At 37.6% G+C, this 27311-nt stretch overlaps 2 protein-coding genes across 6 annotated transcripts in view; one reads left to right on the top strand and one right to left on the bottom strand.

Moving 5' to 3' along the window:
• The window catches only part of GFM2 (GTP dependent ribosome recycling factor mitochondrial 2), an 83008-nt gene extending 66184 nt beyond the window's left edge, over positions 1 to 16824 (bottom strand). For 4 of the 5 annotated variants that reach the window (XM_040450801.1, XM_040450793.1, XM_040450785.1 and 1 more), the window contains exons 1-5: positions 16711 to 16824; positions 5119 to 5200; positions 3714 to 3798; positions 1804 to 1861; positions 1279 to 1376 (exon numbers count right to left, since the gene is read on the bottom strand). In XM_040450801.1, the coding sequence (XP_040306735.1) occupies positions 1279 to 1376; positions 1804 to 1861; positions 3714 to 3798; positions 5119 to 5181 (304 nt within the window). In that variant the 5' untranslated portion in view covers positions 5182 to 5200; positions 16711 to 16824. Of the gene's footprint in view, positions 1 to 1146; positions 1377 to 1803; positions 1862 to 3713; positions 3799 to 5118; positions 5201 to 16710 lie in introns of those variants that run through there. The other variant, XM_040450815.1, reaches the window with a different exon arrangement.
• A 180-nt stretch (positions 16825 to 17004) lies between these two features.
• On the top strand, positions 17005 to 24164 carry NSA2 (NSA2 ribosome biogenesis factor). Its single transcript, XM_040450885.1, has 6 exons — positions 17005 to 17130; positions 18578 to 18765; positions 18858 to 19008; positions 20526 to 20705; positions 22865 to 23057; positions 23928 to 24164. The coding sequence occupies exons 1-6, from the start codon at positions 17128 to 17130 to the stop codon at positions 23993 to 23995; spliced, it is 783 nt and encodes a 260-aa protein (XP_040306819.1). The 5' UTR covers positions 17005 to 17127; the 3' UTR covers positions 23996 to 24164.
• Positions 24165 to 27311: the final 3147 nt, after the last annotated feature.

Genomic DNA, 27311 nt, shown 5'->3' with positions numbered 1-27311 from the left:
TACATGGGGATTCAAATGTGCAAGACTGGTCAAGAACTACCATTTTTGACATCTTATAATTAAAAAATAAAATCAAAACTTAAGTAAACACTACTACTACTGCTACTATTTCTACTGTGAATTGGATTAACAAAATCCTTTCTTCTTCTGCAAGAGAATTTGATTCAATTAACTTTCTAGTTCTTTTCTTCTAGAAACCAGAGAACACAAGTATGTCAATTATGTTGCCAGGCAAACTCTCTCTCTCTTTTTAAAATATTTTGAGCAAAAGCATGCGTGCACACACGTCTGTGTATAGGAGAGACAGAGAAAGAGGGAAAGAGAGAATCCCAAGCAGGCTCCAGGCTGTCAGCACAGGGCTTGAGCCCACAAATCGTGAAATCATAACCTGAGCCAAAATCAAGAGTCGGGCATTCCAATGAATGAGCCACCCAGACGCCACAGCAACATATCTTACAGAAAAAATAATTTGTGATTGGTAAGGTACATCTGAATTGGGAAGAGCTATACATGAATTGTAAATACTTGATGGAGATAACACAACCTTAAGCTCCCCTGAGTGGGATATGGCATAGCCTTTCTAGTAAATCTGGAAGAGAGCCCACGGAGCTGTAATGAGAGGTTTTGGGTCCTAAGGGGCCTGAAGCTTGTAAGCCAGGGTAGCTCCTGTGAATTCTGTTGCCTTAAACTGTACTGTCACTTTAAAATTTTTTTTTTTTAAGTTTATTTATTCTTGAGAGATAGAGACAGAGCATGAGCAGGGGAGGGGGAGAGAGAGGGGGAGACACAGAATCCGAAGCAGGCTCCAGGCTCTGAGCTGTCAGCACAGAGCCCGACGCGGGGCTTGAACTCACGAACCGCGAGATCATGACCTAAGCTGAAGCCGGACGCTTAACCGACTGAGCCACCTAGGCGTCCCTGTACTGTCACTTTTGAGTGGCCAAAGAAGTTAGTTCCCAGATAGCTATGTGCACTGCATTAAGGACTGCTGCAGAAAGAAACACCTATTGCTGGTATGCGGGGAAGCTGTGGTTCCTGTCCTATAGCATTCTGAGTAGACGAGGACGAATTGTTGTCCAAGATAGTCCTGTGAGTCTGAATGTTGAGTTGAACCTAAGAAAACGCTTTGGTGGGTGTTGCAACTACCTTATCTTTATGTTGTGGTTTAGACATCAGTACTTCCATGCCATACTCAAGATCTCTAGGTTGACTTCTTAAAACATTTTCCAGTGATGTTTTTGCTAATGGGGGTTGGGGTGAGGAGGAATCCATTCTAACCTCCCAGCGATCTTGTGTATCCAGAATAGTACAATATTCTTTCTGTGGTGGTAGTTTTGCCTGCATCAATATGAGCCATAATTCCAATATTTCGGATTCTGTTTGAAAGGTGGAGAAAAAAAAAAAAAAAGCATGTGTTACATAGTGGTCATTACTAAAACCGTAAAACCAAAATATGTATTCTATATGCTGTGCAAATTTCAAAGCTAGTTAGTATTTGATAAAAACGACAAAACCAGAAAATACATCCCTACCACATTATTCTGACAAAACAGCTAAATAACAAACAGCTAACTACAATCTTGTGAATTTTACTTTTAGTTCTATGAAAATTGTGCTGCTGCTACATTAAAAATATTTAGCACTGAAATGGAAAAAAAAATAGCTTTAAAGATATATACCAACATCTATTTATAGTTAGCGAGGGCAGAAAGCTAAATTAACAATGCTAAATTAAGCCCATGACAGAAACCTTTACCTTTTCACACAGTGAATGAAAAAGACAGTATCAATGATAGTACTTACTTAGCTATGGGAGGATTGATGACAGAATGAAGGGATTTGATATCATTTCCTATCAAACCTAATGGAAAGAGGGTTATAATTGAAAAGTTTAAGAAATTTTCCTTTAATTGACAAAGAAGTTAAAATAATTTTAAGCAAATACAGTAATTCCAAGTACAGTAAAATCCAAGATAAATAAAACTTTCTTTTACCTAAAAGTTATATCTCTAAAGAAAAGGCAATGGATGATGATAAGGTAAATTTTCAAACATAAATTTCTAGAAGACATCCTTAGAAAAATATAAATTTACCCCAATCTTTCCCACTTTTTTTTAATGTTTATTTATTTTTGACAGAGCATAAGCAGGGGCAGACAGAGGGTATGAGAGAGGGGGCTAGAAAATCAAAGCAGGCTCTGTGCTGACAGCAGTGAGCCCGATGTGGGGCTCGAACTCACTAACCGCAAGATCATGACCTGAACCAACTGACTGAGGTCAATCGACTTAGCTACCCAGGTGCCCCTAATCTTTGCCACTTTCTACAATTCTACAATAGACATAAAAAATATAGAAGAATGTTCATAGCAATGATCTTAAGGCAACAGCTCCTGAACCAAAGAAAAATAAAATGCACAGTCCTGTGAACCTGCAATGTCAAGGCCTAAAGAGTTAAGAGTGATCTTCATATCAGATGACGATGAATTTCTGTACAATTTGAAACCCATCTTCCCTCAGTACTTCCAAGCATACAATATCTTTAACGATGGCCTGGGAAGTATCAGTGAATTGGAGCTATAACAATCTAAGACTTCTAAAAGTCCAAGTAGTATTTCTCGAATACAAAAAGCCCATAATAATTTACTCCATAATTATATATTTTATTAATTTTAAAGCAAAAATGCAGTTACATTTATAAATTTAATCTACACCTATTTAAATCAGTTTTGCGGGGCGCCTGGGTGGCACAGTCGGTTGAGCGTCCGACTTCAGCCAGGTCACGATCTCGCGCTCTGTGAGTTCGAGCCCCGCGTCGGGCTCTGGGCTGATGGCTCAGAGCCTGGAGCCTGTTTCTGATTCTGTGTCTCCCTCTCTCTCTGCCCCTCCCCCGTTCATGCTCTGTCTCTCTCTGTCCCCAAAATAAATAAACGTTGGAAAAAAAAAAATTAAAAAAAAAATAAATCAGTTTTGCAAAACTTCTACAATAAATTAAGAATAGTTCTATTGTATTTTGAAAACCTCCTAGCAGTTCGAAGACTGAAGGATGGCCTGTATGGCTACAGATAAATTTGATGAGCAAAATATAGAAACGTAGATACAAGCCAATACTGCAGACCATTAAATTCACATGCCCTTAACAGTCACACAATCAGTATCATTACTCCATTACTCTCACATGACAAAGATGGTAATTCGAACAGCAACACAATGCAACTAGTTTCAATGAGTCTCCCCTATGCTTGGTTGCTTCAAACACAGAAGACCATTCAGAATTAGTTGCTCAGGCTACCAGCTTTCAATAGCCATACTACCTAACGTAAACTATCCCAGATAAGTATTTAACCAACTACTCTTAAGAACCTTTAAAATAAATTTGGGCAAACCTCGAATGACAGAAAATACTTATGCATAAAAACCAGAAAAGGACTATAAAGTAAGTATTTTACAGCAAGAGCACTCTACAAATAGACAACCAGCTAAACTTTTGAGCCAGCGACTAAAGCCACTAACCTTTCTCTTTGTTTAGCTCATGTGGATGGGGAGCAGATAAGGAGCACAGGCCTACTACCCCTGGCATCTATCAGAATACATCCAACTCACAATAATCTTAAGGAAATAGCCAAGAAGTAAAAAGGAAGCAGTATTCTGAAAATGGAATGCTTGCCAACAAGAGAGAAAGCAAACAAGCAGTAAAATGAGAATCAAATTTTGTACCTGGTAGAGAACTGTAGTTTCTTCCAAGAGGCACATGTGACTTTAGTCTTTGTAAACTTGCTCTCATTTTAGAGCAACACATATTCTAGTGAGGAGAAAAAGAACCCTGACATTAATTTTATTTTAGCATTTCTAACATCATAACTATGCTTTGTGAGAAGATGAAATACTTTGAATCTCCTTAAAGTAGTCTGAATTTATTAACTCTAGCTCCTTTAAAAAGTGACAACCCAAAATTATACTACAGGAAAGAACAAAAATAAAACTAAAACTGACTTGCTATTTTGAGCTGATCTTAGATGATGGTTCTCTAAGATCTGCAGCATTAACATCACAAGGAACACAAATTCTACAGATCTACTCCAGACAAGAAAAGAACAAACTCTGGGGACAGAGGCAAACAATCTGTGGGAATTTTTATTTAACTGAAGTATAATGAACACAGTGTTGTATTACTTTCAGGTGTACTGAACAATCTGCATTTCTACAAGCCCTCCAGGTGATTCTGACAGCTACAGTTTGAGAACCACAGCCCTGAAGTTTCCAGAGAGCCAGAAAAGTTAATCAGGACTCTCACCCTGGCTACTTCTTGATTCCCCTCTACAGCTGCTAAGAGCTGGTGGGGGTCATGAACTCTAAAAACATTAGCTGTTTTGGGGATTTATAAAAGCGGTTACAAATTAGAATCACGTGGAAAACTTTAAAAAACATTTGGCGAGATGGGGGGTAGTTGGGAGAACTAGGGACTGGCATTTTTTAAAAGTTTCTTTAGTATCTTCTCCCAGTGTTTCCACACAGAGGTTGATTATTACCCATCCCAATTTATCCCCAAACAACTAGAAACACATTTAATGGCTGCTAATACATTTGGAATTATTCTAGTTAGTATAATAATTTGGGGTTGTCACAATCTGCCTTTTAATGCTATCTTGGAATGCATGCCTGTCTTCTATATCACTTCTACATTAGTTAGCAAGTTTTTGTCAATAAACCACTGTTATCCTAAGAAATATTTCAAAAGTATAGACTCAAAGATATTTAAATTTCCACTGCATACTGACCTGGGTAAGAGAGTAGCTACCTGTCACAGGCATGTAGTCTGAAAGCATCAGCAATGAACACACTAAAGAAAACCTGTGTAAGTCTTTGGGACACTAATGACTTCAAAATGGAATATACAAAAGGATATTCTTTAAAATGCTGCACAGTGAATTTTGAAGTAGCCAAATGAATTTACAGACTAGTGATAAGGTCTGCTGCTTCTTTGTTACAGTTTCTCCCACACTCCCTGTTAAGAAAAACTGTTGAAAATAAAGATACACTAGTCTAAGAGTATACTAGGCCTTTGGGGAAGTAAAGGAACTGAATGTGCTGAAGTACATTTAATTTTACAAGAAAAACTTACATTAACGTGCAGGATGGGTATTTTCTTATGACTGACTACAAATTTCCTCAAGTTGGACAACATGTTGATCCTCTGTTATTCTCTGAAAAAGAAATATACAAAAATTTTAAACTAAGTTTGCATATTATATGTCAGTAAGACATATGTAAAGCATATGCAACATATATGGTAACAATGTATTATGTTGAAACAATAGGTACAATACTTTTAGCTATCAAAAACTCCATGCATCATTCAGAAAATAAAAATTCTGACAAAAATGAGAAATATGGTTCTAAAGCTAAAATATTCTTTATTTTTTCAACGTTTTAATTCAAGATATGTACATACCATAAAAAAGATTGGAATTATAAAAATGTAACCAAAATGCATTTATGTATTTACATAAAATTTAGTATAAAAAGGTAAGCTTCTACATGTTAATTTGTTAATTTCTCATTGGTAATGTAACTTATTGGTTTACTTATATATTCTGATTTTATTCATTCATACCATAAATATGTAAAAAAATACATAAGAGCAAGTTGTCTTCTGTGACTATAAAAACTAAGTGTGTTTATTTTTTTTAATTGAAACCCAAGTTAGTTAACATATACTGTAAAAATTGTTTCAGGAGTAGAATTTAGTGATTCATCACTTACATGTATCACCCAGTGCTCATCCCATTAAGTGCCCTCCTTAATGCCCATCACCCATTTAGCTCCTCCCCCCACCCTACACACAGCCAACAACCTCAGTTTGTTCTCTGTATTTAAGAGTCTCTTATGGTTTGTTTCCCTCTCTGTTTTTATATTATTTTTGCTTCCCTTCCCTATGGTCATCTGTTTGGTTTCTTAAACTCCACATATGACTGAAATCACCTGTCTTTCTCTGATTTATTTCATTTAGCATAATACACTGTAGTTCCATCCACATTGTTGTAAATGGGAAGATTTCATTATTTTGATCACCAAGTAATATTCCATGGAATATATATACCACATCTCCTTTATCCATTCATCAGTCGATAGTTATTTGGGCTTCCCATACTTTGGCTATTGTTGACAGGTCTGCTACAAACATTGGGGTGCACGTGCCCCTTCAAATCAGCACTCCTGTATCCTCTGGATAAATACCTAGTAATCCAATTACTGGCTCATAAGGTATTTCTATTTTTAATTTTTTGAAGAACCTCCATACTGTTTTCCAGAGTGGCTGAAGCAGTTTTTGCATTCCCATCTCCACATCCTCGCCAACATCTGTTGTTGCTAGGAGTTTTTAATTTTAGCCATTGTGACAGGTGCGAGGTGATATTTCATTGTGGGTTTCGTTTATATTTCTCTGATGAGTGATGTTGAGCATCTTTTCAGGTGTCTGTTAGCCATCTGGATGTCTTCTTTGGGAAAGTGTCTATTCATGTCGTTTGCCCATGTCTTTACTGGATTATCTGGGTTTTGGGTGTGGAGTTTGATAAGTTCTTTATAGATTTTGGATACTAACCCTTTATTTGACACGTCATCTGCAAATATCTTCTCCCATTCCGCTGGATGCCTTTTAGTTTTGCTGATTGTTTGCTTTGCTGTGCAGAAGTTTTTTATCTTGATGAGGCCACAATAGTTCATTTTTGCTTTTGTTTCCCTTGCCTTTGGAGACTTATCAAGTAAGAAGTTGCTGTGGCTGAAGTCAAAGAGGTTGTTGCCTGTTTTCTCCTTAGTATTTTGAGGACTTCCTGTCTCAGGTTTAGGTCTTTCATCCATTTTGAGTTTATTTTTGTATATGGTGTAAGAAAAGTGGTCCAAGTTCATTCTTCTGCACTGAGCAGTTGTCCCAACACTATTGTTTTTAATGTTTATTTTTGAGAGACAGAGTGTGAACGGGGGAGGGACAGAGAGAGAGAGGGAGACACAGAATCTGAAGCAGGCTCCAGATCTGAGCTGTCAGCACAGAGTCTGATGCGTGGCTTGAACTCACAGACTGCCAAGATCATGACCTGGGCCAAAGTCGGATGCCCAACTGACTGAGCCACCCAGGTGCCCCTGTAGTTCTCCTTTTTAGTGGGATCTTTGGTTTTGAAATCAAAGTAATACTGGCCTCGCAGAATCAGTCTGGAAGTTTTCCTTCCATTTCTATTCTTTGGAATTGCTTCAAAAGAATAGGTGTTAACTCTTCTTTAAATGTTTGGTAGAATTCCCCCAGAAAGCCATCTGGCCCTGAACTCTTTCTTTATTGGGACATTTTTGGTCTGTGATCCAATTTCTTTACTGTTAATGGGTCTGTTCAAATTTTCTATTTCTTCCTGTTCCGGTTTTGGTAGCTTATATGCTTCTAGGAATTTGTCCACTTCTTCCAGACTGCCCAATTTGTTTGCATATAATTTCTCCTCATATTCTCTTACTACTGCTTGTACTTCTGCAGTGTTGGTTGTGATCTCTCCTCTTTCACTCGTGATTTTATTTACTTGGGTCCTTTCCCTTTTCTTTTTGATCAATCTGGCTAGGGAATATTCTACTTTTCTTAATTCTTTCAAAGAACCATCACCTGACTTAATCGATCTGTTCTACTGTTTTGTTTTTTATATTTTAAGATCATTGACTTGTTCTCTAATCTTTATTTTTTCCCTTTTTCTGCTGGCTTTGGGTTTTATTTGCTGTTATTTTTCCAGCTCTTTTAGGTGTAAGGTTAGGTTGTGTATTTGAGACTTTCTTCCTTCTTTAGGAAGGTGTGAATTGCTATATGCTTCTCTCTTATGACTGCCTTTGCTGCATGTCAGAGGTTTTGGGCTGTCATGTTTTCATTTTTAATTTCAGCCTGACTAGATTTTATTTCTTCTATCTCCGCAAAAAAGGATTCTTTTCTGTCTTCTATGCTTTTTTCAACCCCAGCCAGTATTCTTAACATGGTTCTAAATTCTGGTTCAGATATCTTATTTATATCTGTGTTAAGTCCCTTGCTGTTATTTCTTCCTGTTCTTTCTGTTGCGGTGAATTCCTTCATTTTGTCATTTTGGAGGAAGAAAAAATTAATAAAATAAAAAATATTAAAAAATTAGTAACAAAACAAAAAAATCAAACAAAGGAAGAAGCTAGATCCTAGGTGTGTTTCTGCTTGCTTAAAGAAGCTTGATAGAATACAGAAAAAAGGTAAAGAAAAAATGTTAAAGTTAAAAAAATTAAATAATAGAATAAAATAAAATGAAATAGAATAAAAAATTTGTTTAAATAAAAATCAAAGTAAAAAAATTTTTAAAAATTTTCTTTCTGTATCCATGAAAGAAAAAAAAGGAAACAATTTAAGCAAAAACAGAAGCAAAGAAAATGAACAAATGAACCAGCAAACAGAATGAAACCCGAATGAAGTTATATGCAGTCTCCCCTAGAAATGAAACTATGAAGCACTCTGCGTTCTGTACATAAAGCCGGTGGAGTGACTTGTGCTGATCTTCTGGGGGATGTGCTTGATGGGCGCAGTTGGGTGGGGCTCTGTTCTCCAATAGGTGGCGCTGCTTACCTTACTGGGGTGGCACATGTGTGCAAGCACGGGGGAAGTGGAAATGGCTTCACCCAGCTCCCTCCTCTCTGTTACAGGACATTTGCGCTCTCACCCAACCGTGATCAAGTACCTCTCCTCCATCTCAGGCCTCTGTCCACCCCGTCTCCACCCTGTAAGCTGTCCGCCCGCCTTCCAGGTGCCACCTCCCTCCAGGGTTTTATCTCACATGGGGTTGTGTTTCAAAACTCCACACTTGAGAGGACCCTGCAGCATGGACCCACACCAACCCTCTGGGGGAGGGTCTCACTGAGCAATGGCCGGGTGCCGGCTTGCCTCAGAAAACATTCATGCAATAGTGCAGCAGCAGAGTTTCAGAAATTATCGCAAACCACAACACACAGCCAGCATCAGGTTTTACTGCACTCTGGTATCTTTGTCCCAATACCAGCAAACGTGGCTGCTCTCCAGGGTCCACTGGGACCTTGGCCCAGGAGAGGCCATATGGCCTTTACCAAATGTATTCCAAGCAGGGGAACCACTTCTCCCCATGTGACACAGGGACCCCTCAGACCCTGCTGCCTACTCCTGGGGATTCACCCTAATTCCTCCCTAGAGCACCACCAGTCACTGAGCTCTGAAACTTCAGACTCTGCTCTCCAATGTTAATAGAATCCTGGTAGTACTAAAACCCTCTACTTTCACCCTGTCAGTAGTTTTGGAGAACAGATTTCTTGTTCAGTCCCTTGCAAGTGTTTTCACTCTTTCTCTTTCTCTCCAGCTACTTTCAGAGAGTGCTTTTCTTGCACAATCCTGATGCACTGCACTATCCCCTTTTTTTCTGTGCTCTCTCCATGAAAATGGCTCCCTACCCTCCATGGCTTTTCTCTCCACCAGTTCACCTCTCTGTACCGAATACCTGCCAAGTTTTGTGGCTCAAGTTATGCAGATTGTTGCATTAATCCTCAGATCAATTTCCTAGGTGTTCAAAATGGTCTGGTGCTGATCTAGCTGCATTTCAGGGATGAGACAACCTCAGGGTCTCCATGCTGCTCTGCCATCTTAACTCCTCCCCTCCAAAACTAAGGAACTTTAGTTTAAAAATATTTACTGAATTGATGGGGTGTTTGGGTGGCTCAGTCGGTTAAGCATCTGACTCTTGGTTTCGACCTGAGTCAAGATCTCAGTTTCTGAGTTGGAGCCCTACATTGGTCTCTGTGCTGACAGCATGGAGCCTGCTTGGGATTCTCTCTCTTCCTCTCTCTCTGCCCCTCCCCTGCTCACACTCTTCTCTTTCTCTCAAAATAAATAAACTTAAAAATTAAAAACAAAAATATTTACTGAACTGAATATTCACTATGTTTCAAGTACACTATCAAGGCTATGAAAAATTCATAGAAGTATCTGACACTGGGTGGGGAGCAGGGAGATAGACTGTGTGCTATGTTATACAAGAATCCATGTCAAAATTCATTATTCTTCCTCCTAAATCTGTTCCTGTGTCTTGGAACAGACATATTCACTAGCCCTCATTTAGGAAGTCATCAAATCCTTTTGATTTTATTTCCTAAATATACCTTGAATCCAATCCCTCTTCATTTCCAGTACCAAACAATGTTTGCAGTATCATGCATGTTAGATCCATTCTAAAATAGAACAGATTTTAACACAATAAAATACGAAAAAACTCACTAACAGGGTTTGACTTCACATTGCACTAAGAAACTACCACTTGTCAGAAGCCTGGTAAAGTCATGCACAATTTTCTGAAAAGACTATTAAAATACTCTTCCTTTTCTCAACCACCTGTATGTATGAGGGTGGACTTACTTCAGAAGTTCATTCAAAAATAAAAAACATACATATATAGTAACAAATACAGAAGGTAATATGAGATGTCAGCTGTATTCTGTTATGCCCAAAATTAAAGAGATTTGTAAAACTAAGGCAGTGTAAAAGATTCCTCCAATGAAATTATTTTTCTTTTGGAAAATAATAAGTTATTTCCCATAAAACTGTATAACTTACATCAACAGTTAGTTGATTTACTATGTTTAAGTGAATTACTAAAATATTTTAAAGTTTTGTTTTAATATCTAAAGATTGAATATGAATTATAACACACATAAACAAAACTCTTTGGAGTTCTGAATCATTTTTAAGAGTGTGAAGAGTTCCTTTAGCTACATTTTTAAAACTTATTCCAACACCCTGTTTCCCCAAGTGAATGCCCATGATTATTTTAGGTTCTAAGAAAAAAAAATGATTTACCAAATATCAGAAAAACTAGCCAAGAGAATCCATTTTGTAGACAGTAATGCTTAAGAAGTTAAAATAGGGGCGCCTGGGTGGCGCAGTCGGTTAAGCGTCCGACTTCAGCCAGGTCACGATCTCGCGGTCCGTGAGTTCGAGCCCCGCGTCGGGCTCTGGGCTGGTGGCTCGGAGCCTGAAGCCTGTTTCCGATTCTGTGTCTCCCTCTCTCTGCCCCTCCCCCGTTCATGCTCTGTCTCTCTCTGTCCCAAAAATAAATAAAAACGTTGAAAAAAAAAAGAAGTTAAAATAATTTGCTTTAAAAGGTGAATTTAAGGAAAAATATTAAGGAAATAATAACATAGCTGACATTCAGATATGACCAGTCTCAAAAAGTAGTACTCAAATCACTGAAGTGGGAAATAATGCTTTAATCCATTCTTTACACATATCCTTCAAATAAACAACATCCTCTTGTCACTTCCCTACTCAAAACATTTAAAGGTTCTTAATACAACAAAACCTGTCCCAAACTACCTTCATGCCTTGTACTCTCCTATTCCCTACTCTAAACCAGGGAGCTGTAGCCAAAATTCCCCAGGAACACCATGCTATGGCATCTTCACATCTTTGTATGTAATGTTGCCACAGCCTGAAAGCAGTCCTAGAATCCCCAAGACCCCACACCTGGTAAATTTCCATTCAATCTTCAAGTCCCAGCTTGGAACCTTTTCCTAATTTCCTAGAAAGTTTTAATACCACCTTCTCTATGTTTTTATAACACTCAGAACTTATATTTACTCACAACATATAACATATTTATAAGCTATCTCCACTACTGTGAGCTCTCCAAAAGGAAGGATCTTCCACTAACACTGCCCAGCACAATGCTACACTTTTTGATCTATTAAGTTCATTAGGGCCCTCCAGTGATTTTCTTCTTCCCTGTGGATCAATGATCTTCAACAAAAATGGATGCCTACTACTGGTGCTATAAAGTGAGTTATTCTATAAGGCCCAGACCTCCTTAGGCCTTGGAGAATAAAGAACTCACGGGGCGCCTGGGTGGCGCAGTCGGTTAAGCGTCCGACTTCAGCCAGGTCACGATCTCGCGGTCCGTGAGTTCGAGCCCCGCGTCGGGCTCTGGGCTGATAGCTCAGAGCCTGGACCTTGTTTCTGATTCTGTGTCTCCCTCTCTCTCTGCCCCTCCCCCGTTCATGCTCTGTCTCTCTCTGTCCCAAAAAAATAAATAAACGTTAAAAAAAAAAATTTTTTTTAAAAAAAAGAACTCACTAAATGTTGTAACATCTGATGGTACAAAAGCAATAATGTGGGGAAAAAAGGCGAACTACCCATTCTACATTACTAGCAACAAGTTACACTATGAGCAAATACAAAGAACTCATGGTTTGTTTTTTAAAACATCAGTAGAGAATCATGCCTGTAAAACTTAATATACAAAAACAGAAATCATGGACCACTAAAGAACAAGCACAAAATACATGAGTATGCAAGCAAAATGAAGATGATGTTGCTAAGAATCAAGTAATATATGAAAAAAGATGCTACAGCATCAAGTTCAAATGGTCTGTTTGCAGATGATATTTGTCACTGTACTTAGTAATTTCTCCTCAATTAGAAACTTCATTTCAGATTTGTGTCATATTCAATGTTTTTTAGAAAAATATCAAGTTTGAATTAGCCCAATATGTTTATTATTGATTAATGTCAATCCCTAATATCTTTGCTTTTTCTCTTTATGTTGACTAGGTCATCTTGTGCCATCAATCTAAACACTCGTTTTTATTTCTAGCAGAAGTTCTAAAACAAATCATCTAAAGTGAGGTACATTTTATCTAAATTTTAAAAATCAGTTCTAGCCTTTAACTTCATTCAAGAAAAAAGTTTGCCCAATTAACTTTTACTCGCTAAAGGAAAAAAAAAAGCTCAGGTAAAGATACTCTTAAATTTAGATCGACTGGACTGATAAAGCATTTCACAATTCCCCGGTTCATCTACATTTACTGCAGCAACACAGGGAATTGGTTATCAGAAATAGGGGCGCCTGGGTGGCGCAGTCGGTTAAGCGCCTGACTCCAGCCAGGTCACGATCTCGCGGTCCGTGAGTTCGAGCCCCGCGTCGGGCTCTGGGCTGATGGCTCAGAGCCTGGAGCCTGTTTCCGATGCTGTGTCTCCCTCTCTCTCTGCCCCTCCCCCGTTCATGCTCTGTCTCTCTCTGTCCAAAAAATAAATAAAAAAAAAACGTTGAAAAAAAAAATTAAAAAAAAAAAAAAAAAAAAAAGAAATAAAAAAAGTAAGTAACACATGATCCCCAACCTCAAGAAAAAAGTTAGCTTTAAAAATTCTATTCTGTCTCATGCATATCACAGTAGTAACTATTTCATTCATGGCAATTTTTACAAAGGTCTTACCATACCTATTCTTTAATGTAAAGAAGCTTGACTTTTTTAACCACACACAATCAATTTATAAATCAGCTTTCACAACCTCCAGATGTTTCACTTATAATCTCATCTATATCAATAAATTCTACCTAAAGTTTCATCCAGATCAGAAGAATGCACTTTTATGCTTCTAACTACCAGCATGCAAACAACAGATAGCTACTATAGACTTTAATAGGTAAAAAGAAGTGATGATATCCAATTTAGCTACTACCATATATATAGAAAGTAAGTTTCTCTAAAAGAGTTTTGCTGACATTAATCTGCTTAAGCAACCATTTTTAACCTGCAATCACAGCTGAAAGTAAGAACAAATGATAAACAACATAGCCAACCACTTTGCCTCCTCTATTTTACACAAATCAAAATGTGACAACTGCTTAACCTTTAGAACTTCATTTATTTTCTGTTCTTGATTCAAAAGGCAAAGAGTGTATGAGTGGCTTTGACAATCATAAATGAAAAAACATACTGATGATCTCACAACTTAAACCTACTAAAAGTTTCCATAAGCTGAAAGAACTACAACAGGAAACAATAAGGATAAATTTCACAATGTTAACCAAACAAAACCAACACAAAAGGGTTCATACTGTATGATTCCTATTATGTAAAGTATAAAATGGGCAAAGCTAATCCATTCTGCTACAAGTCAGGATAGTTCTTCTACTTGGGAGTCCAGTGACTGGAAAGAGGCATGAGGGGGACTTCTGAGGTGCAGGCTAATATAATTTCTTGATTCGGGTGTGAATTACAGGGTGTGGTCAGAGTCTGAAAACTCACTGAAGCATATGTCTATAGTATGCATTGTTCTGCGTGTATGTTACAATGCAATGAAAGTCTTTTAAAAACTTTTCATAAACTTCTAATTATAATACAAACTTCAAGTGGACCCTTCCCTTGTGGTGCAAAGATCCTACTAGTTTAGAGGACTTGCTGGAGTCCCAATTCTGTAATCTTTAATATTTCAGTTAAAATCTCTGAGCCTATCTTTCCATCTATAACACTACGGGATCAGTATGAAAATTAAGTTCATTTATTCAACAAGAATTTACTGTTGTTGTATCTACCACTGCCTTCTAAGTAAAGGGATTAAAATTTCTGATGCATAGGGGCACTTGTACTCCAATGTTTATAGCAGCACTCTCAACAATAGCCAAATTATGGAAAGAGCCTAAATGTCCATCAACTGATGAATGGATAAAGAAATTGTGGTTTATATACACAATGGAGTACTATGTGGCAATGAGAATGAAATATGGCCCTTTGTAGCAACGTGGACGGAACTGGAGAGTGATATGCTAAGTGAAATAAGCCATACAGACAAAGACAGATACCATATGTTTTCACTCTTATGTGGATCCTGAGAAACTTAACAGGAACCCATGGGGGAGGGGAAGGAAAAAAAAAAAAAAAAGAGAGAGGTTAGAGTGGGAGAGAGCCAAAGCATAAGAGACTCTTAAAAAATGAGAACAGGGGCGACCGGGTGGCTCAGTCAGTTAAGCAGCCGACTTCGGCTCAGGTCATGATCTCACGGTCCATGGGTTCGAGCCCCGCGTCGGGCTCTGTGCTGACAGCTCAGAGCCTGGAGCCTGTTTCAGATTCTGTGTCTCCCTCTCTCTGACCCTCCCCCGTTCATGCTCTGTCTCTCTCTGTCTCAAAAATAAATAAATGTTAAAAAAAAAAAATTAAAAAAAAAAAGAGAACTGAGGGCTGATGGGGGGTGGAAGGGAGGGGAGGGTGGGTGACGGGTACTAAAGAGGGCATCTTTTGGGATGAGCACTGGGTGTTGTATGGAAACAAATTTGACAATAAATTTCATATATTTAAAAAAATTAACACAATACAATACAATACAATAAAAATAAAATTAGTGTACAAAAGACATCCTTGGGTTCATACTGTCTGTATCTTATTTGGTGGAAATAGACAAAAGGAATAAATAAAATACATAGCATCTCATATGGTAATACGTGCTACAGAGAATTAGCAAAGAAAAATTGGGCAGTAACTGTAACCAAGGTCACTTACTCAAGTGACATTTAAATGACATTTAAGCTGAGAGAAGACATTTGCAAACGACATATCAGATAAATGGTTAGTATCCAAAATCCATAAAGAACTTATCAAACTCAACACCCAAAAAACAAATAATCCAGTGAAGAAATGGGCAAAAGACATGAATAGACACTTCTCCAAGGAAGACATCCAGATGACCAACCAACACATGAAAAAATGCTCAACATCAGTCATCATCAGGGAAATACAAATCAACACCACAACGAGATACCACCTTACACCTGTCAGAATGGCTAACATTAACAACTCAGGCGACAACAGATGTTGGGGAGGATGCGGAGAAAGAGGATCTCTTTTGCATTGTTGGTGGCAATGCAAGCTGGTGCAGCCACTCTGGAAAACAGTATGGAGGTTCCTCAAAAAACTAAAAACAGAACTACCGCAGGACCCAGCAATAGCACTACTAGGCATTTATCAAGGGACACAGGTGTGCTGTTTTGAAAGGACACATGCACCCCAATGTTTATAGCAGCACTATCAACAATAGCCAAAGTATGGAAAGAGCCCAAATGTCTATCGATGGACGAATGGATAAAGACGTGATGTATATATATATACATACACATATATATACATACACACACACACACACACATACATACATGCAATGGAGTATCACTCGGCAATCAAAAAGAATGAAATCTTGCCATTTGCAGCTACATGGATGGAACTGGAGGGTATTATGCTAAGTGAAATTAGTCAGAGAAAGACAAATATATGATTTCAATCATATGAGGACTTTAAGACAGAACAGATAAACACAAGAGAAGGGAAGCAAAAATAATATAAAAACAGGGAGGGTGACAAACCAGAAGAGACTCTTAAATATGGAGAACAGAGGGTTCCTGGAGGGACTGCGGGAAGGGGGGTGGGCTAAATGGGTAAGGGGCACTAAGGAGTCTACTCCTGAAATCACTGTTGCACTATATGCTAACTTGGATGTAAATTTAAAAAATAAAGTAAAATAAAATAAATTAAAAAACAAAACAAAAATAAATGACATTTAAGCAAAGAACTCAAGTGTGTGAGGCAATACCTGGGGGAAGTGTATTCTAGGAAGAGAGATTACGTAATGTATTGCACCTGAAAATGCACAAATGTCAGAATTAGGGTTTTTAAAGAAAATAAATCACATTAGAAGACAGAGCCATGAAAAACTGCCTCGAATCCATACACTAAGATTGAGGGGGAGGATGAAGGCCTTCGGGGCGGGGGGGGGGGAATCCTTTCCTCCTCCTCCGTGGCTGCCTGTTGTATCCTACAAGGGGGCACGGTGGCCAAGGGGGCAGGGTCATAGGCACGCGGGAGTCGCACCGCGCGGTCCGCGACCCACCTGGCACTGGAGCGCATACCGGAGGTCGGCTTTTTCCCGCCAGGTGCTGAGAGCCGCCGGTGCAGACCGCGCCGAAGTCCGCAAAGGCCTCACCGTCACGACACACTACTTTGGCGAAAGCCCTAGTACCACCAGAAAGGAACTTCGAGCTTCCTCACCTACGTCCTCCGGCCGCCGCACTCCACCACTTCCGGTGGTGCACCACCCAAATGCCTCCTGTCGGCAACTTCCGCCCTTCTATCTAAACGTCAAAACCCCAGGTTCGGAACTGATGTGTCGCGCTTTCTCCGCACTCGGTCGTTTTAGAACTCTTTCCCGTCGGGGTGCGTGGAGTGAACTTGCGGGTTTATGAGACCCGAAAATTGAGAGCTTCTTTGCGCCCCGGCACCTGCACCCGGCGGCTCTGCGGCTGTCACCATGGTGAGGGGGTAGTTTCGGAAGCTCGGGTCGTAGGGCTACAGAGCTGGTGGAGGGCGAGGACCCTGGGGCGGGGGCCCTGGGGTGAGGGGTGGTAGGCGGAAGGGAGGTACTGCTGAAGGGAAGGGTGGGCTCGGTTGAGTGAAAAAAAACTTGTTTGGGGGACACAGAGTCTGTTAAATTGCCGGCTTCGCCACGTGTTGTGTGTCGTCAGTGCCAGAGCCTAGCGATATCCCTCTGCCGCCTCGTTTTATTGCTGAGGAAACGGAGCCAGGCATACAGCACAGATCTGCCACATCTGCCCTCTTTCTGCTGAATCTTTAGTGTTTCTCTGCAAAGTGGTGTTCCCACGTACCTTCCTGGTGGTTGCCGCAACGTTTATGTGATAGCGGTTGAAAACACCGCAGCTGATACGTAGTACCTGGTTGACTGTCACTCGGCATTATTCTCTGTGCTGGAGTTGACTGCGTCATTATTTTATTTTTGCAGTCTTAAAATACAAATGGACTGTGGCGCACATGTTTAAAATAAAAGTGGCCATGTAAAATAAAACTGGCCCTTAAAAAGCAAAAGGGGATCCGAGGCGTTGCTGGTGACAGCAAGAGAGTACAACCACTTTTGAAAGCAGTTTGGCATATGACCACACAAAAGGCTTATGGGCGCGTGTTAATTCGCTAAAAACTGGGAACAACCCAAATACCCATCAGCTGGTCAGTATATCCGTACATGGGACTCAAGGCAGTAACAAGGATTGAGGTACTGATGAATGTAACAACGTGGGGGATCTCAAAAGCCTTAAGTGAAAAGCTACACGCAAAAGGCTACAAATTGTTAATATGTAAGTTTCTATGCTCTGCAAAAGGCAAAACTAGAGTAATACACTACATACAGATTGGAGGTGGAAAAAAGGATTGCTTTCAGATATACAAGGAAGTTTTCTGAGGTAATCGAAAGACTCTCTTACTCTGATTGTGGTGGCTACAAAACTGTTATAGTTTGTTAAAATTTAAAACTGTACACCTGCACCTTAAAAGGGCATATTTCATTATATGTAAATTGTATGTAAACAAAACTGACTTCCTAATTTTTTAAATAAAAAGGATAATGATGACGATATTGAAAAACCAGATTACTGATGTTAAGAAAAAAAAAAAAAAAGAGAGAGATCCTGGAATCAGGTCATCCTTTTTGTGGGGCCAGTGGATTTTGGAAGTTCCTTTCAATGAACAGAAACTTTCACTGAGATTATTACAGATGTGAATCCTGATGCCTGATATCATCCAGGATCAAACATTTTTTAACTCACTTGACTAGGCTTAATAGCACAAGAGTTACTTAACCAAGTGAACATTTGGATGACATAAGGCCTTCTATACTTCATATGGTGCTCAGAAAGTTTTTTAACATAATTCTGTCATTTTTAAAATCAATGTTTCTGGCATTGTTACAGCCACAAAACGAATATATTGAGTTACACCGGAAGCGCTATGGCTATCGTTTGGATTACCATGAGAAAAAGAGAAAGAAGGAAGGTCGAGAGGCTCATGAACGTTCAAAGAAGGCAAAAAAGATGATCGGTCTGAAAGCTAAGCTCTACCATAAACAGCGCCATGCTGAGAAAATACAAATGAAAAAGACGTAAGTGATTATTTCTTTGTTGTAACAAGTTAATGTCTTTTTAGTAATAGGTTTTAAAACGGATAATCTTGAATCTTTTTCTTTCTTGATAGTATCAAGATGCATGAAAAGAGAAACACCAAGCAAAAGAATGATGAAAAGACTCCACAAGGAGCCGTACCTGCGTATCTGCTGGACAGGGAGGGACAGTCCCGAGCTAAAGTACTTTCCAATATGATTAAACAAAAACGAAAAGAGAAAGCAGTAAGTAATGAAAATTGAAGCATTTATTTCTTTTTTGTTCAGGAGAGAATTACTTAAATTTAATCTTAGTTTTTTTCCTTCAGTTTAATTGGATACATGAAATCCAGCTACTATTCCCATTATTCAGGTATCAAAGTCTTTGTAAATTTCATTTTGTATTATTTAATAAAATATTTACTTTCTCATCACCAGAACACGTTAGTGTTTACCAGCTTTTTAAAAATGTATTAGAATACCACACATCTTTAGTGTAAAAAAGTACTTAAAAAGTTAGCAGTGCATCTCAAATTCAGAGTTTTAACAACTTCCTACATTTGACACCTCCTAGTGTTGTGCTCTTGCAGAGAAAGATACGACTGCTGGTTTTTTGCTGCCCTACTGTGCTAAAATTTGTTCAGAAGTAGAATAGTGAAAAACCCTCTAATTGATTTGACTTAAATAAAAATTCAGAATTTTTAACATTACTGAATTGTGCTTGTGTCAAATTAGGTTAAATTCTGCTAAAAACAGGAAAAGATATAGGTACTGTTTTTAAACACCTGTGGATAAATTGACAGAAATCTAGGTAGCAAAAGAATATGTGGTATCTATATTTAAAGAATTTTGAGTCTCCAAATTTGATTTTAAAAACCACACTGTTTTTTTGGTGTGTAAGAATCTGCATTTAGCATGGTATAACTTGAGCACCAAAACAAACTTTAGAGGTTATCTACTTAACCTCTCCTCATTTTACAAATAAAAAGACTGAAGTCCAGGAGGTTGTAAATCATTCTTCATGCTCACAGATCTATGAAATGGTAGAACTGCTTCTAGAACCTATGTGTTAGTAATAAGTCAAAAAAAATTTTTAGTATTTTTTTAAAAGTTATTAAATACTTATTTTCCAGTGTTTATTTATTTTGAGAGAGAGCAGGGGAGGGGCAGAGACCGAGAATCCCAAGCAGCCTCCTCGCTGTCAGCACAGAGCCTGACGTGCAGCTGGATCTCATAAACTGTGAGATCATGACCTAAGCCAAAACCAAGAGTTGGACATTTAATTGACTGAGCCACCCAGATGCTCCAAAGTCAGATTCTTTATACTGCCTTTCACTTTTTTCAAACAATTTGCATTCTAGGGAGGTTCAAAGTATGTGGTGATGATTTTGTCTTACTAGTAATAAAATCTAACAGTTCACTTGAGGTAAAAATAGATATATTAAGAGGTGGAAACAGTCTTCTAATTTTACATATGAACTATTTGGTAGTCAGCACATATAGTTTCAAGAAGTCACTGACTTATTACAGGTGGCATTTTTCATCCATAACAAGCCATTAAGATTTTTAGCTTAAGCAAACCATTTTATTTAATGTGTTCATAATATGAAACTTCATTAATTCCAATTAATTTGGGGCTTGCGAGGAGACAGTACAGACCTCTAGAAACAGTTGAGCCAAAATCTTGTTGGTTTAGGAAAAAAATTTGATTTTTCATTCTCATTGCCATTTACTAACAAATTTAAATGATGGTCTGTTTTTAGGGAAAATGGGAAGTCCCTTTGCCCAAAGTTCGTGCCCAGGGAGAAACAGAAGTATTAAAAGTTATTCGAACAGGAAAGAGAAAGAAGAAAGCATGGAAGAGGATGGTTACAAAAGTCTGCTTTGTTGGAGATGGCTTTACTCGAAAACCACCTAAATATGAAAGATTCATTAGGCCAATGGTAAGTCCCTTGCAAGAGTGGGATGGATTAAATATTGGTTGCTGTGTTAAATTGGGTAAAGTAGAATTTCCTGAAATTCCTGAAATTGATATGAAAAGAGTTTGAAAGACATTTTTTAGGCTGTTTTTGTTATTTTAAGTTATTGACAGGGATGGCTTAGGAATTTTCCTGTACTGTCAAGAATCTTGTCTTCATAAGAAACAAGAGATGAAAAGTAGTTTTCATTACATTGTCAGTGGATCCTGATTTTTAAATAGATGGCATATTAGAATCTTCATTTTCCACATGAAGTCATTTTACTCACTCAGCAAGTAATCTATATACCTGACACTTGTTATATTTAAGAACAGTTCAAAAACTTCAGTAGGGACAGTTTTTTTCAAGAAGCAAATCCTATTTATTAGGGCAATTAATGCTTTTGAAAACAGTATGTAATCATTGGAAAAAGAATTTAATATAAGAGTGGGACTTTAATTTCCTTTGACACCAATGGTCAAAAACAGTCTCGTCCCCTTTCCCAAGATGTAATTGAACATATGGTTGACCCTTGAACAACTTGGGTTAGGGATGCCCACCACCTGCACAGCTGAAAATCCATACAACTTTTGACTCCTCAAAAACTAAACTAACAGACTGTTGCTGGAAGCCTTACTGATGGCATCAACTGTCGATTAACACATATTTTGTATGTTAAGTGTATCATATACTGTATTCTTAAAGCTAAAGAAAAAGGGGCACCAGAAAAAAAGGGGCCCTTGGGTGGTTGAGTCAATTATGCATCTGACTCTTGATCACAGCTCAGGTCTTGATCTCAGGGTTGAGTTCAAGCCCCACATTGGACTCTGTGCTAGGCATGAAGGCTACTTAAAGAAAAAAAAAAAAAAAAACAAAAAAACGTTAATATCATTAAGGAAAAATAAATATCAAAAAAAAGTCTTCATGTAAGTGGACTTGTGCAATTCAAACCTGTTTTTGTGGGTCAGCTGTGTATTTTTGCAAAATCCCTTTAAACAGACTGAATTACTCTCCCCACTGGATATCTAACCTGCTTAGAAAAACAATCAGAGGAAGGTTGGCAGTGTTCCCGTTTCTCAACCTGAATAATTTTTAACGGATTAAAATGTTGTCAAACAGTCTGTTTCTGTAAATTTCTGTCGAAACACAGCTGTGCCCTTTCATTTACATAATGTCTATGGCTGTGTTTCCCTGCAGACTTTTGAGTAGTTGCAGGAGAGACCATATGGCCTGCAAAACCTAAAATGTTCACTATCCCTTTACAGAAAACCTTGACCCGTCCCTGGATTGTATCATGGATGCCTCTTATTTTGATTTCATATTCATAATCTCTTAATATAGTTTGGTAACTTTATCAGTTCTGTAGGGAGAGAATATACTGGTCATGTTGTTCTAAGCTTTCTGTAGCTTGACAGATAAGTCTCTTATTGTGCATTAAAGGGCATTCCCAACTGTGTAAGTTTATTACAAGCTTCATTAAAGAGTCCATTACTAAGTACTTAATGTACCCTTACCCCATACGTGGAAAAATCAAATTTAAGAGACTGCAGAGTGTTGTGGCTTCTGAAGTGCTACACCCCAAGAGGCCATATCTAGGTGACTGAGTGACTGTGGTCTCTGTAAAAGATGTCTGGGCTTTCTCCAGTCTTTGACCAGTATTACCATCAATGAAAAGCTGACAGTCCACCCACCTTTTTCATCATGTAAAATAGCTAAGGTATATAGAGAAATGCCATTTAACCTGGGGAACAAGTCATTTCACATGTCAATCCTTATGTTATTAAAAACAAAACAAAACGGGAGTTGTAAGGTTATAATGCTTAAATGAGCTATTTGTACACTTCAGCACAGTGCCTGGCGTATAGCAAGTTCTCAGTAAATGTACGTAACTACAGAGGAAAACCTGAGTGTGATGCTAGGTAAAGCTCCATGGTAACAACTCCAGGAGTATGTGTTTGGAGTTTTTCCCCCACGTATTTATCAGGTTTGTAGTCTGTAGAATTTATAAATATTTAATTTGATGCCTTAAGATTTGACATTGGTCAATCCATGAGGATTTTTGTTGGGGAAGACCATTGGAAAGGCAGATGATTGCTCATCGTTAACATTTTAGACTCATAACGTTTTTGTGTTTGACTTATTAGGGCTTACGTTTCAAAAAGGCCCATGTAACACATCCTGAATTGAAAGCCACCTTTTGCCTGCCGATACTTGGTGTAAAAAAGAATCCCTCATCCCCACTATATACGTCTTTGGGTGTTATTACCAAAGGTACTGTCATTGAAGTGAACGTGAGTGAGTTGGGCCTTGTGACACAAGGAGGCAAGGTTATTTGGGGTAAGTAAAGTTTTGAATATGCTGCTATTATAACCCTAAAATTGAAATTTTTAAGTTGGTAGGAAGTATGTAAGCAAATTTTAATGCAGAATTGCTAGATAAGTAAAAATGATGTAAATCAGACGTAAACTTACAAAAAATACTTCTGTAGACACAAGTGTTATGAATGTGATTCTTTTTAGTTTGGATTATTGATATCAGTTTATAAAGTGTACTAGATTTTTAGATTTAGGGCTGTTTTAAGAGAAACTATGAAAGAAGCAGATGGAAAGTTACAATTGTAAGTAACATATTGGAAGGCATTAGAATTCCCCCAGGAATGGGGGAAGGGAGACCTACATCAAACACATAGCCACACTATTTCAATAATAATTAAAACACAGAAAGACGCCATGCCTCGTTTTCGTGGTTTTCTGCTTTTAGTGTCCAGGTAAGCTTTAATGTTCTTCAAAATTGAAGAGTACTCTCTGCCTTCTTGATTGAGTCTTTATATGAGTCATTAACTCCTACTTCATATTGGCAGACATCAGTTTTAAAATAGGTTGCTAGATTAACTTGAAACTTAATGAAAACTTACTGCATTTTCTAGTAAGAAAAGTGTGTGGAAAAGCAACAATGCTCAGGTAAATCCACAAGGGCTTGTTAATACAACGTACTAACAGAATGGAGCTGACCACTATTTGTAAAAGTGTATCAATAATATGTAAAAATTGCCTCCAGAACTTGTTTGATTTTGAGCGATTTTGTAAAATCTCATTGATCCTACTATCGTTTATTTTTTTCTTTCTTAAAAGTGTCCATTAGAAATATTTTGGGCAAAGTTAATTTTTATTACCTAATCTCTCCTTTTTCCCGCGTTGTTTTCTTCAGGAAAATATGCCCAGGTTACCAACAATCCTGAAAACGATGGATGCATAAATGCAGTGTTGCTGGTTTGACAGCACTTTCAGACAAGTAACTCTTGACAATTACTGAAGACTACTCACCAGTTAAGAAGACACCGTTTCTGTGGTGGTTCTCCAAATACTGCCCAACAGCCTTACATATCTGCAGCCTTCAAGAGAACTATTCTATTGTAAGAAACATTAAAATAGGCTTATTTACAAATTGGTCTTTATTTTTTAGTCTGTTGAGCATTTAGGCGTTCATCAATCTGAATAATGTTTTAAAAAGCAATTATAGGGGAGCTGGGTAGCTTACTCAGCACTCTGGGCTGACAGTGCAGAGCCTGCTTGGGATCCTATGTCTTTTCTCTCTCCGCCCCTCTCCCTCTCTCTCTCTCTCAAAATAAAGATTTAAAAATACATTTAAAAAAGATTTAAAAAAGCAATTGTAGAAGTATCTTGGTCTGTATCTGCATTAAGAAGTGGATACTCAGCAATGCAGATTTTTTGTTACTGGAAAAATTAGTATAGTTGAAAACACCTTTTATCATAAAGGTTCGTGCACACTTAAAACTAGAGCCTATGCTAGGAAACTGTCATTTCTGAGACCTTACCTGAAGTCTTTTTTCTTCATTAATCCTAAGAAAGGTAGGGTTAACCCCTGGTAACCTTTGTTTATAAGGTATTTAAAGTACAGGAGAGAAGGCACACTAAATAGAGTTCAGAAAAATCTTTTCACCTCTAGTTTTGTATTTTACACATTTTTTCTTCCTCTCAGTCATGTATACTTCCATCTACTAGGAACTGTATTTTCTACTCAAAATATATGGAAAAAAATACAATAAAATGTTTATACTTTCATATATTTAACAGGGTTAAAAATGTAAGTAATTCCAGGTAAAAGTTTTAAAAACACTGCACTGATGCTCTTTATGAGCAATTTGTTTGCAGTTAACGTGAATAATATAAAAAAGATCATGTTTCAGGTTTTGTAACTTAGTCAAAGTGCTCTTGTGAATGTTGGTAGCTCTGAGCTTTTAAGGTGTAATATCACATTAATCTATAATCACGTTAATGGTTTTAAATTGTTTATTTTTAAAGTCTGTCTTGAAAGTACAACCAATGTGATTAATTGTGCCTTTAACAAAATTATTTTATGTCTAAACAAATTCAATTATCAAAACACAGGCCAGGAAACGATCACAAAACATACTACTATTAAAACTTAAAAAAACAAAAAAAAAAAACTACCAAGAAAACAAACATGAGTACCTCAGTAAGACTTGCTCTTCTAAATAACGTAACATCTTTTCTAAATACTGTAAACATGGAAGTTTTAGAACACATACACACTTAGGAAAAGAAAGCCTATTTCCTTGGGAATGACTATCCAGTATGATACAATTACTTTAGGATGACAGAAGCTGAACTTTTCTTAACAATTAAGATTTTAACGACTGATTTTTGCCACTAATAGAAATGGGGAATGTGTGAACGACTATGTTTTGGAAGGTGGGGGGGGGGGAAGGTTAAAGGTAAGCACAATACTACAGAACTAAGGTCCACTTATCTTTTAGAACCCAAAATAAGCAAATTAACTATCATGTACAAAGAAAGCTTGATATTAAATATACCAACAGAAGCCTAACATTTGTAACTAATAACACTCATGAAAGACTGGCTAACACCCTAACATCAGATTAGCCACTAGTGGACATACAAGGCAGAAATTTCTAAAATGCTATTACACAGATGGGTAATGTTAGTATAAATTCTTTATTTACATTAAGATCTGTATCAGTTTGCTGGTGTGACCAAACCTTAGAAGGTAATCCCTAACGGTAAAGCAGTACTTAATAGCAGGTATTCAGATACTACGTCAAGACTCAGTTTGATGTAATCATAAACCTTCAAGATAATTTTCTGAAGTCACTGAAACACTTTTAGGTAGTGTTCTGGTGGTCAGCTAAAAGCAAACCATTGATCACCAGTAATTGTTACCTTGCCACGTTCATTCTGCAGTGAATGGAAACACCGTGAATATAGACATTTTAAGTAGAAGACTGACATTCTGTCATGCTATTTGATTTTATAAAAAATCATAATAGATCCTCTCACCTTTAAAAGTTGTAGAGGAGCTTTATAATAAATTCTTAAATATATTTCTGTGATGTCTAGCAACTGGAGAATTTAAACTTGAAAGCAGAACTAAAATTTTGCTAATATATATGTTTTATATTACATAAGGAAATATATACGTATTTACACAAACTGAAGTGAAATCTTTTCCAGAAATAAAACTTCTAAACAGAAAAAAGCAGTCCACAAAGGACTATAGAATGTGACTAGACACTCAACAACTAGACTGGCTGGCTGAAATCAGATTTCAGTCCTCTCTAATTCTGAAGTTTTTCCAATGCCTTGGCAAAAACTAGGTATCTGATTCGTTTTATTCAGATTCCTTACTGAGGACAAATTTTGTTATCAATTCTATACTCACTGAGTACAGAACTCATTTACTGGACACGAACATGTTACTAACCATGACAGTAAGGTTTTTCTACGTGACCTCACTTTCTCTACCATCTACAAACCCCAAAATAACATTCTCTGTCAGAGATAATATGTATCAAAAGTTTTCTGGTATGCTAAGCAAAAAGTTCTGCAATTGCTGAAAATGCTCTTACTGTTTAAGAATAAACCAAACAAGTTTAACAAGGTGAGTGTATACTGTTAGTCCCCACTTATACACGAATAACTGATAATTTTGTGAACTCAGCAACTATATATTCACCTATCAAGAGTTGTCAGCTCAAATTTCTTAAACTATACCCGAGAATAATGAATAGTCCAAGTAAAAAAGTAAAATATCTAAGTGTTAGGTTTTTAAATCTATTGTAAGAAATTAAAAATGGAAAGGTTAAGAATTTACTAAATCTTCCTATCTTTATTTCCCTAACTGTGGTAGTAAAGTTTCTCACAAAATCTATAAAATGGCATCAACATGATAGATACACTAGTACTAGTACCAGTCATACTTATTTTTTCGACTAATCAGCATTTGTTCAGAAAACAAATGGCCAAAGTGCTTTAATTTTTCATCTGGAGTAAAGTCATCTGGCTTGCCTCTGAGCAGTAACGAAGGAAAATGTAGGGGATACGAGCATTCAAAATTTACTGTCATTTTACCTGCTTAAACATTTAACTCAGCTTATTAGATCTAAAATGCCAGTATCTCAAAATAAAATTTAATGACCTCACCTGACCATAGACTAGGATAAAGCATTCAACATCGATCCTTAGCACCTCAGATAACGGCAGAAAGACTTAACGTTTTGTTTTTTTCCATGTAAAGACCAATTCTGTTTTA

Source organism: Herpailurus yagouaroundi, unplaced genomic scaffold, assembly GCF_014898765.1.
Source record: "Herpailurus yagouaroundi ecotype Mexico unplaced genomic scaffold, PumYag 29, whole genome shotgun sequence".
NCBI lineage: Eukaryota > Metazoa > Chordata > Mammalia > Carnivora > Felidae > Herpailurus > Herpailurus yagouaroundi.
Note: the sequence above shows the minus strand (reverse complement) of the source record. Positions and strands in the feature narration are given on the sequence as shown.

Excerpts from the sequence above, each read along its gene's own strand:
- NSA2 (XM_040450885.1), top strand. Across the intron at positions 18,766-18,857 it reads AAAATACAAATGAAAAAGAC|TATCAAGATGCATGAAAAGA; the intron begins GTAAGTGATTAT and ends CTTTCTTGATAG. Across the intron at positions 19,009-20,525 it reads AAAAACGAAAAGAGAAAGCA|GGAAAATGGGAAGTCCCTTT; the intron begins GTAAGTAATGAA and ends GTCTGTTTTTAG.